Raw genomic sequence first — 12,076 nt, forward strand, 5'->3', positions numbered from 1 at the left:
GCAAAACCATTTTCTGCTCTTTTCCTACTATTCTTAAACCAATCTGGTCAGAGTAATTTTGTTCCTTGTAATTTTTGTGTTTTGTATGTTTAACCACATAATTGACTGATTCTTTGTACAATTTTAATAGGACCCATTTAGAATTCATATAACTAAGAATGTATCAAAGATTTATATCATCAAATGTTTACTGAATTTATGGCAATTTAGAAAACTTTACTTTGAAATCTTTTTCAGCATTGATACTATAGCCACTCAAAGATTTCCTTCCTATGAAGAACTAGGAACAGCTAAAGTGACTGTGCAGAAGTCTGATGATCATGAACTTGATCAAAAGAGGAAAGAAACGAATAGCATACTCCAGGTAAAGTGTGAACAGTCTTGAAATTAATGATGAGCAAAGGTAAAAATTATGAAGAAATAAAGTTACCAAGACAAAGCAGGAGGAGGATGAAGACAGAGCACTGAAAGACATGTCAGCCCAACTTGTTTCCCTTACAAAACTTTTCCAAAAGCCCTCTTCAGGTGATTCCTACTTCTTACTCCTTGGCTGAGAGTGAGCCACGTGGCCAGCTGTCACTCTCAAGCTTCTGTTGGAGAGGAAGGAAGGCGGAAGGGAAATGCGAATGGCCCTTGTTTATCCAGTTCACATTGTCTGCCCTGGCTACCCAAAACCAATGTGCTCTTAATTTGTTTAGCTTTCTTCAGCAGATAGAGCTTTTATAGGCCACTGAACATTCACAGTATACATCTAAATGGAAAGAAACTTTAGTTGCCGAGTATTCTTGTATAGGTCTTCAATTTGACAAATTCATTCCTTAGACTGGTGTGGTATATGCCCCAAACTATACTAACAGCTCTTAAGTGGATTAAAATATGAATATAAGTTTTACATATTGATATTCTTGCCTTTTTATCTTTTAAGTTGAAAGAATCTCAGATGTCAGGGCTTGTGGATCTTCCACAGAATTCCATTAAGCTTCAAATAACAAATACAAGATCTGTATTGAAAGATGCTGAGAAGATTTTAAGAGGAGTACAAAATAATAAAAAAGTACTTGAAGAAAATCTGGAAGCTATAATTCGTGCAAAGGATGGAGCTGCCATGTATTCATTTATCAATGCTCTGTCCAACAACAGGTAGGACAGGATGTTGGCATCCCAAGGTTTTTTATGAAACTGCCAGTTTACAGGCTCTCTTCATTTTTTTTCTAAGCACTGCCTTTTGCTTTAATGTGTTTTGATGTTTAGAAAAGATTCTTCATTGCCTTTGATAGTGTGGGCTTATTATAAAGTTGGAATTTGGTTATACGCATGCTGCTATTATTTTTCACAGGTGTTAATTTTCCCTTTAATTTTTTTTTTCTCTTTTTGGTACATATTTACTGGAATCTACATATGCTTTGCAGGCATCCCTGAAACATTTGATGAAACTAATAACATTTACTTTTCCTTTTCAAATGAAGGCTATTGGGCTACACAATAGATTCAAAGCTAGATAGGAGTTCTGTTCTTAGGACCTTTAATGTTAATCTAAGAAAATTCTTTTTTCTCTTTTGTAGGGAGATATCAGAGAAGATTCGGATCAAAAAGACTGTAGATGACTGGATTAAAACCATTTCTGCAGAAATTCAAGTAGGTATTAAAAAGAATTAAGTGAATTCTTAAGAGATACCATTAATTCCAATTTATAAGTATCATAGCTATTCTCAAAATATTCCTTATAAGTCCACTTATAAGTCTTAATTTCACTCTATCACCCATTGTACTTATTAGTAATAAGGTCCATTTTATTCATCATGTGCTTTGTCTCGTAAATTGTATTGTGGCTGTTAACTGGAAAATTGTAGACAACTACTAAAATATGAGTGATTTCAAAGAAAATTTAGCAAAAGCATTTGGAAAAGAAAGTAGACATAAAAAAGTATACTTAAGAAGACAGCAGATTTAGAAGCATTGGCTTACCAAAGTAAAAGCATCAAAGTTACTTAAAAGGAGAATACTCCACAAAAATCTCTAAGATTACTGTGTTTAGAGAAGTCAGTTCCAGATGGAAAAATTTCCACTTTCTCACTTCCACACATCTTATGGTATATCTACAGACGTGAGTATTGCAAAAATTCAGGAGAGTTCTTTTTATTAGGTGGTCAGTAATTTAAAGGAAGTTTCTCAATATTTTATGTATTTTTAAGCAAACTAGACAAGTTAACTCATTTTTACCTGGAGGTGCAAAGTGTTTTTTTCCTGACTGTAAGATATGTGTATATGCTTACTCAGTTGCAGCAGGGTGAAGTGTTAGTTTGGTTTCCATAGCATTAAACACTAAAATACACTTTTTTTGAGGGGGTGGGGAGGTTGTGTGTGTGTGTGTTGTGTTGTTTGTTGTCTTTTTTTTCTTTTTTTATGGCTACACCATGCAGCTTTTGGGATCTTACTTTCTTGACCAGGGTTTGAATCTGGGCCCTTGACAGTGAAAGCATAGAGTCCTAACCACTGGACCACCAGGGAGTTCTCTAAAATACACTTTTAAACTCTGTTGTTTTAAGAATATGTATCTCTAAATACAGTTACAAAGAGTTTATATTAGCTGCTATGTGATGCACCAGAAAAAAAATTGACCTAAGGGTCAAAAGACTTGGAGTTCACGTCTGGTTCTTCAGATGACTAGCAATATATGTAACTCTGTAACAGTACATTTCATGCAAAATATGCTTCTTTTAACCTTAAAGTAACTTCTAATTTATAAATATCTCAGAGCTTTATTACAAAATTTTTACTTTTTGAAAACTTATTTTTTAATTTTTGAAGCTACTATATTCATATGGTTTAAACATCAAAAAGTATAAAAACCTCTATGATGAAAAATTGCCCTCTTATCCCTGAAGATCATCTACTGTTTCTCATTGCTCTGCTCCATAAAATACTAGTCTTTTAATTTTTTTGTTTATTCTAAAAAGAATTTTTATTCATATGTGAACCAATATCATTTATTTATAAAGCTTTTAAAACTGCTAAATCATATTTCCATAATAGTAGGAAAAAATGGGCTTCCATGGTGCCTCAGCGGTAAAGAATCCACCTGCCAGTGCTGAGGACACTGGAGTCATGGATTTGATCCCTTGGTCAGGGAGCTCCCCTGGAGAAGGAAATGACAACCTGCTCCAGTATTCTTGCCTGGGAAATACCATGACAGAGGAGCCTGGCAGGCTACAGTCCATGGGGTCACTAAAGAATCAGATACAATTTAGCAGCTAAACAACAACAACTTTGGATGTGAAGTGTTACCACTTGGATAGATTTTAAGTAATTTTAATTTTGGTTATGTTAAGGATGAACTGACAAGAAAAGATTATGAACAAAAGAGATTTGATCAGAAGAATGAAAGGAACAAGAGAGCTCACAACATGAATAAATATATTAAAACCAACACACAAGATAAAACTGTAAACAACTCTGTAATTCCAAGAAAACATTCTCAAAAACAAAAAGAGGATCATCTTCGAAATCCACCTATAAGGAGCATGCCTGCTTCAAGCTTACAGAAAGAGAGAAAAGAAGTAAGATCCTAATCTGGTTTTGTGATGTAAATGTTGCATAATTATTAAAGATATAAATAATGAAATGACTGTGAAAATGTTTTAAAAATATGAATGGCTATACAAATGAAAACCGTCTTTAACTACTGATATTTAGAGTTTTGATAATCTGTAATGTAGAAATTATTGCACAAAGTACACCATTCTTTTGAGTTGACATACTTATAATATTTCAGTTATACTGGATTTATCTAGAAATCATCTAGTCCAAAAATTAGAATTTTTTAGTTCATGGTATTCAATATTGTATTTCATCTTTGCACGTGTATATGTGTATGTGTGTATTTTTGTTTGGTTAATTTTCAGTTTAATAAATGTCTGTTTAGTACCCATTGATTGCATGGCAAGGTGCTAGACGCTATGGAGGGAATTTTTTGCCTGCTCTGAGTAGTAACTTTGTTAATGCCAAACATGGATTGTTGGGCAGATTAATAAAGCACCTAATTAATTCAGTGCTTGGTGCTTAGCAGATATTCAATAAATGCTACTTTTCTGTGGCATTTAGATTATGATTGAAGGTGGGATCAGAAATGTAGAAAATTATTTAAAGACTTGGTTTGTGTCATTTTACTGTACTTGAAAGTTACTACTTTCAGATGTAAAATGTGTTTAAACTTTCTTTTTGGTACTGAAAATATGCTTAGTAGTGTAAGAATCTTCATGTTTCTTGGGTAAATGATTTTTGTCTTTAATTTTCATGCTTTTGAAAACTTTAAAACTGCAGTTTGGAAATTGTCTCCAGAATTTAAGAGCCATTTGATACAAAGGATTTTCCTGATCTGATCATTCTTAATATAGTACCCTAGCTGGCAAAAGGAGGTTTTAGAAAAATGAGATAAGTGTTTGATGACTATTTTGCTGATGAGTTGAATACCTTTGTGTACTTAGGGATTTTTGAAAGCAACCACAGTGATGCAAGACAAGGATTATATGTTACAAATCTATGGAAAACCAGTTTATCAGGGTCATCGCAGCACTCTTAAAAAAGGACCATATCTCAGATTTAATTCTCCATCTCCTAAGTCCAGACCACAGAGACCAAAAGTAATAGAACGAGTTAAAGGTATGAAACCTCATTTTTTGTGGTATCAGTTTAATATATAAATTTTAATTTTTGCTATTTATTTATTAATACATTCAAATTATATCATGCTTAGGGATGGAAATATTTCCTTTCAGGAATGTAGGAGAAAATAGACCAGATTTGAAATATTGGGGGGAAAGTAGTATTAGATGGTATCTTCAGATAAACATGATAAAATTTATGAGATGATGACTCTTAAAGCAATTTCAATTATAATATAGGGAACGTAGACTATTCTTGCAGATCTTGCTCTATCATGTTCTTTATGGACAAAAAGATGAGCCGTATGCTGTACATTATCATAAAAGTGCGTATGGGCACTTTTAAAGTTTGGTTTATTCTCAAAGATCCTTAAGTAGCAGAAGTGAAAAATTTTTTATCATGTTTATATACAAATAAAAATATCTTTATTTATCACTATATGTTTTGATTCACACATACCATTTCACTAGTATATTTAAATATAGCTCTTAGTTAAGTATTGAATCTGTTGACTTTGGTTACATTTTGAAGTTTTTCAGCTTGTGCTTTAGTGGTCTGTAAGCCACTTTGATAATATGCCGTAACTTGTGGATCCCAGTTCATTTTCCTTTCTGATCCTGTCTTGTGAGTTGGTGGTTGCTTTATTTTTCCTTTCCTTTACAAAAGTTAATTAATCATATAGAGTGTCAGTTTATCTAGAAATCTTATAGATTTTATTTTAGTAGGCTTTGTGGATGATATTTACCCTAATGTTTCCTTGATTTATTAGAGCTTGCTGTTAACTTATATTTGTGATTTGGAACCTTTTGCAAAAAATGACCCAAGGTTTTAAAATACTTTCAAATCCAAAAATCACTGTATGAATTAACTCTTAATGATAAAGTGATTGAGAACCTATGATACAGCATCCTGTTTGGGCCTTGGTACCTGTTATTTCCCCTGCCTGGAGAGCTTTTCCCATAGACCCTTGCATGGCTCTCTCTGAGTTCTTTCAATATCTGTTCTTAGCTGTTAGCTCCTCAGAGAGGTCTATGTTGACCATCTCATCCAAAATATCATCACCTAACCCTCTCTATTCCCTTCCTCTGCATATTGCTCTTCATAGCAGTTTTCACTGTCTGATGTTGTATTTTTTATCAATTTTTTTCCTTAAGAAGTTATAAGCTACATGAGTACAGTTGGTTTATTCAATACTTGTATATGGCAAACACATTTTAAATGCTGAGAGAATATATTTTAAATAAACTTGTAAGAAAAACATTCATTCAGTTGAATGAATGAATACTTGAGAAGGCGATAAAAAAATTATAGGTGTAGTACTAAAATTTTTCTTCCTGGGATCATAAAACTATATTTACAAGTCCAGATTTATAAAACTACTCATATATTAAAACTAAAAATGTAGTAATGTCAGGTATCAATTTAGAAAAGATTTTAGTTTCTTTTCCTTTACACTTTTACTTAACTTTTGCAAGGTTTTAATAAGTATAGGATTTGATTATCTTTACATTATTTCCAAGGATAAAGTCTGGTTATTCAGAATAATGAGAGGATGAAAAAAATTTTCAATTCCAAAAATGATCTTTAACTTTTTTACACCTATTGGAAAAAATGTAAATGAGTTAAGTAATACATGCTGAATATTCTTTCAAATCTTAATCAACACTTTTTTGTAGTCATTATATCATTTCTTTGTTTTTTCTTTTTTTTTTTTTAACTTTTTGTCTTTATTTTTTGGTTGCACTATGCAGCATGTGGGATCTTAGTTCCCTGACCAGGGATTGAACCCAGGTTCCCTGCATTGGAAGCCCAGAGTCTTAATAGGGAATTCCTGTAGTCATTGTATCTTTTATACCATATTATTTGCACAGGTTGTTGCATCTATTCAGAGATTGAAAAACCACAGCCTGCAGGCTACATGCCTGTTTTTGTACATAAAACTCTGTTGGAACATAGGGACACATTCATTTATGTATTTGTCTCTGAGTGCTTTCATGCTACAATAGCAGAATTGAGATGTTGCCACTGAGACCACATGGGCCAGGAGGCTAAAATATATCCTATCTGGCCACTTAAGAAAAAGTTTGTCACTCCTTGATATATATGTTACTTGTATTTTGGGGTCCTGTAACCTTCTTACATAGAGTGAGATCTTTCTGTGAAGAAGAGTTGCTATATTTGTAGATGTTCAAACAATATTCTTAAATATCTGCCATTGATGATTATTATAGGCACTAAAGTAAAGTCTATAAGAACACAAACAGATTTTTCTGCCACGAAACCTACAAAGGTGGATTCTAAGTTGCAACATTCTATTACTACACTGTCTCCTGGTGATCAGCAGTATTTGTTCAGCCCAAGCCGGGAAATGCCTACTTTTTCAGGTACACTGGAAGGTCATCTGATTCCTATGGCAGTACTTTTAGGTAAGACCCAACAAAATATATGGCATAAATTTTAAAATTCATTCAGCAATAACATAACTTACAAATGGTACTGACACAGTAGTCATGTACTTTTCCTTTATGTGTTGCTTATATTTGTGAATAGGACTTCGGGATATGTTTTACTTTGTCTAGTAGCAGTGTCTGAAATGATGCTATATTTTCACTCACAGGAAACATTCTTACAGTATTTTATAGTATATTGCTGTAGATGAAATTAAAATAATGTTTAGACATGTCATGAAAGTAGTGAAAGTTGCTCTGTTGTGTCCAACTCTTTGCGACCCCATGGTCTATACAGTCCATGGAATTCTCCAGGCCAGAATACTGTTGGAGTGGGTAGCCGCTCCCTTCTCCAGGGGACTCTTCCCAACCCAGGGATCAAACCCAGGTCTCCCGCATTGCAGGCAGATTCTTTATCAGCTCAGCCACCAGGGAAGCCCAAGAATACTGGAGTGGGTAGCCTATCCCTTCTCCAGCAGATCTTCCTGACCCAGAAATGGAACTGGGGTCTCCTGCATTGCAGGAGAGCTACCAGGGAAGCTAGACATGTCATAAACATTCATAATAATTAAAGAATTTAAGGATTTTGATTGGTTTAATATCATCGTATCTTAGGAGAAATACATTGAATTACCTTTTTTGTACTTTTGGACTAAGCTATGATAAATAAAAAGTACGTAGCTGTGTGTTCTAAGAGTTTGTTATTAACTTATTTGAGTTCTCTCTGACCCATCATTGTAAAAGTTGAATAAATAATTTTTGATATCACCCTAGCTCTTCAAACGGAGAAGCCAATGGCAACCCACTCCAGTACTCTTGCCTGGAAAATCCCATGGATGGAGGAGCCTGGTGGGCTGCAGTCCATGGGGTCACTAAGAGTTGGACATTACTGAGTGACTTCACTTTCACTTTTCACTTTCATGCATTGGAGAAGGAAATGGCAACCCACTCCAGTGTTCTTGCCTGGAGAATCCCAGGGATGGGGGAGCCTGGTGGGCTGCCATCTATGGGGTCGCAGAGTCGGACACAACTGAAGCAACTTAGCAGCAGCAGCAGCAGCTCTTCAAATCTAGTTAGCTATTTTTTTTTTAATGTCATTGCAATTCTTAATTTTGATGAATTATTGTGAATATATATATAATATGAATATTTTTCACCATTAGAGAATTTTTTATTTTTGATATTATGGGTTAATGACATATCAACTTGGTAGCAGTCTGTTCAACCATGTCTTCTACTAAAATAATAAGCAATATTTATAAAGTCCTTACTGTGTACCAGGTATAGATCTAAGTACTTTATATAAATTAGCTTATTTAATCTACCCTATAAAACACATGGTAATGTACCAGTTTTATAAATGAAGGAACTGGGGCACAGAAGAGTTTATGGATTTCTCAGAGGCCACATAGTTAGAGTGGAGTAGATAGATTAGTTAGATTCAGACCCAGGCCATGTGATTTTTAGAGTCTGTGCTTTTAGTGAGAGCACTGCTCCCTCTTTACTTTGAAATATAGGAAACAAATGGAAATTTTTTAAGTGAAAGGTAACAAAAATTTTGATTGGCTATGATAGTTACCAAATAGTAGGCCTACATGATATGTGCTGGTAGTCAGACACTAACATTTTGTTGTTGGTTTTATTTCTGTCCATTTTTGCTCTATGAAAATTTGAGAATAAAAATAATGCAACACAATGCAATATATTTCAGTCTTGCCTTCGCCTCTTACAAACTATTATGACGTTCAGCAAATTATGTTTCTAAACCTCTGTTGTCCTCAACTGTGAAGTGTGGATAATATTAACACTTCATAGGCTTATTTAATTTAGATAGTGAATGTGAAGTGTTTAGTACATATGAGAGCCTAGTAAATGTTGGTCACTGGGGAAAGGCTGACATGGTGAGGATCATGACAATAGTGATGACAGAGGGAAAGATGATTGCAGAGGGAAAGGAAAGGTAGTGCTTTCCTTTCATATGAGAATTTAACCATAAAGATCTAGGTAATATATTAGAATTTTCTCTTTATTTCTGAAATGGTTGACTCCTTTTCTCCCCTGAATTTTTTAGGACAAACCCAAAGTAATAGTGATTCCATGCCACCTGCTGGGGTAATTGTAAATAAGCCACACCCTGTAACAGTGACAACTTCAATTCCACCATCATCTCGAAAAATAGAACCTGGAGTAAAGAAACCTAACATAGCAGTTGTAGAAATGAAGTCAGAAAAAAGGGATCCTCCTCAGCTTTCTGTACAGGTATGCAGTGTGTATGACCAGAAAAGTTTAAGAAATAAAACCTTTGGCATAACTTCAATGCTTAAAATCTGTTGTATTGCTTCATGAAGACTTTGCTTTCCTGATGGATCTTTCATTCTTTAAAACTAGGATATTTCTGTGATATCACTATCCTTGTTCTGCATGGTTTAAGCTACCTTTTCTAAGCCAGTGACTCATATCCTGGTGACTTGATGATATTCCAAAGGGAATAATTGAACAGTATGTTATAATTAATTTTTAAAAAGGCTTAATGTGTTTATATAATTAAACTTTAACCTTTACACAAACATATATGAGGACTTGAATTAATGGGGAGAGAACTTGTATGTGAATTTTAAATATTCAGGTTGTCAATTCTTCCTAAGTTAATGTATGATTTAAGTGAAATTGTATTTTAAAAATAAAAACCATTAATTTTTTCTTTAACTTGAACTTTAGGATCATTTTGATATTTGAAAGAACAAAGAGTTTAGTGTTTTGATACTGGTCCCATTTAAGAAATATTCTTAGTTTTTAAAAAAAATGTAGTATGTAATAGATACTTCATTAGTCAATGGGAAATAGGATTCTCTTAAAAGAAATGACGTATGTTATAATTGGTTAGCAGTGTGGAAATGGATCATTTTTAGACTCTAAATTTTTACTGTATGTAGCAAATGAGTTCCAAATAGGCAATAGGCTGAAGTATAGCTACAAAATATAAAAACAAGAATTAGAAGATAACTGCATGCAGTCCTTATCAAAACTGAAGCTAAGTCTGGATATGAGAGGAGGAAACTCAGATATGATAGAAAACAGACTTGATTCTATAAAATTTAAAACTTATATATGTAAAAAACTTCTAAATAAAAAGGGAAGTGACATACAGTGAGCACATATGAAAGGAATATAATAGGTTTATTTTTAAATATAAAAACCTCCATAAATTAGTAAGAAAACATAAGAGGAAATTCATATTCAAAGAATGTAAGACTCTAGAGGAAAACGAGTTTATAAGATATCAAACTGAATAATTTAAATCTTGCTAGTTACCATGGTAATGCAAATTAAGATAACAATCATATATCTCCATTTAAAAACTGTTCTTGCTGAAATACTTCTATTATCTAATTTCAGTGAAAGTTGGGTGACTGATTATGGTTTTGATGATGGAAAGAGATCTCTTTTGGATCGCATTTCAGTAGTAATTACCAAGAATCTTAAATAATTATGCTTTTTGGCTCAAGAAGTTACTCTTATGTCTGACTGTATATCATAATGAAATAATTCAAAGTCAGGGGAAAAAACCCTTACATACATATGAAATTTTTTGGAGTGATATATTTCTATCTATCAAATAGTGAGTATGTAAGGAATATCCTGAACGTTTACCAACAGGAAATGATAAAATAATAAAGGCATATGTACAATCATTTAAAATATAATTATGAAGTCTATATGGTAGTATAGTAAGGCATTTATGACCTGATTACAATGGAAAATCTGGAATGAAACAGTTTTAGATTTTAGCTATGCATAGTGGATAATAAAAAGATAAGGGGGATAGTAAAAATGAAGTTGTCTTAAGTAGGATTCTTTGTGTTTCCCTTTTATTTTCCAGTTTTTGTAAAATATGCTTTCATAATTTAAATTTGTTATCCATTGACTTTGCAGTAAAAAGTTAAATATGTTATTGATACCTAGATTCACAGATATGTGAGTCAAAGTGATGAACTGAAAGCTGGATGTTGCATTCTGTTTTAGGTATTACCCAATGTAGACATTGACAGCATCTCTGATGGTAGTGCTGAGGTCGGTCTGTCTCCTTCTGGTCCCAAAGAAGCATCTTCTCCTCCTTTGAGAACCTGGATACAGGTATTACTTAGGAATGTATCATATATCTTTGAATAATCTGATTATAGACTTTAACTGATATTCTGTGCAAAGTCTTCCATTATAATATATTTTAATTATTTAGGTTTTAAGGAAAAGATTCAAAACAAATTTGAAATTGCTTATGAACTTGGAAAAAAGAGTTTGATTAAGACCTTTACATTTATCAACATTTTGAAAGTGATCATCCTTAGTGTAACTTTTTGGCAATTTAAGCTGTAAGACTCATACGTGAGGAAATAATTTCTGTCTGTTTGGAGAAGAATCTTGATTTAAATGGGAATTATATTAGTTTTCCTGAATGTGAATTTTCTAATGACAATTAGAATTCATGTTTTGGGATGTTGCTTTGTCATCAAACTATTGACATGATGCAAAAATATGCATTTCTTTCTAGTAATATTTATTTGCTGCTTGTGATTGAATGACAGAATTAGGACTAGCACTGTAACTTTTCCTTGGGTTTCATCTGTTCTAAGCAAATTTAGTTATTGAGCATATAGTTTTAAGGAGAGGAAGAACATCAATTTTTCACAATCAAAAATAGTGAAAATAGAATGACCCCGAATGCCATTTGTGCCTAATTTAATTTTTCATCAGTATTTTTTTTAACTAGAAGTTTATTAAAACATATATAATTTCAAATAATAATTTTTTAGACTGTTAGTCATTGTGCTCTAAGGAATTGTCTATTGTGGTTTTTGATAACGAGGTTATATATTGTGAGGCCTGGAGGCTATATTTGTAAAATAATTGTTTTCTTTATTTTCTTATAAATTATTTGATTCTTTATCTGTCTTTTTGTGAGTTTGTGT

At 32.9% G+C, this 12,076-nt stretch overlaps 1 protein-coding gene across 15 annotated transcripts in view; it reads left to right on the forward strand.

Annotated features, from left to right (window-relative positions):
• KIAA0586 (KIAA0586 ortholog) overlaps positions 1–12,076 on the forward strand; it is a 130,196-nt gene that overhangs the window by 26,795 nt on the left and 91,325 nt on the right. For 14 of the 15 annotated variants that reach the window (XM_055538206.1, XM_055538193.1, XM_055538192.1 and 11 more), the window contains 8 exons: positions 238–364; positions 926–1,140; positions 1,563–1,635; positions 3,330–3,557; positions 4,485–4,659; positions 6,894–7,088; positions 9,181–9,368; positions 11,133–11,243. In XM_055538206.1, coding sequence (XP_055394181.1) covers positions 238–364; positions 926–1,140; positions 1,563–1,635; positions 3,330–3,557; positions 4,485–4,659; positions 6,894–7,088; positions 9,181–9,368; positions 11,133–11,243 — 1,312 coding nt within the window. The remainder of the gene's footprint in view (positions 1–237; positions 365–925; positions 1,141–1,562; positions 1,636–3,329; positions 3,558–4,484; positions 4,660–6,893; positions 7,089–9,180; positions 9,369–11,132; positions 11,244–12,076) is intronic. The other variant, XM_055538197.1, reaches the window with a different exon arrangement.

Source organism: Bubalus kerabau, chromosome 10 (assembly GCF_029407905.1).
Source record: "Bubalus kerabau isolate K-KA32 ecotype Philippines breed swamp buffalo chromosome 10, PCC_UOA_SB_1v2, whole genome shotgun sequence".
Taxonomy (NCBI): Eukaryota; Metazoa; Chordata; class Mammalia; order Artiodactyla; family Bovidae; genus Bubalus; species Bubalus kerabau.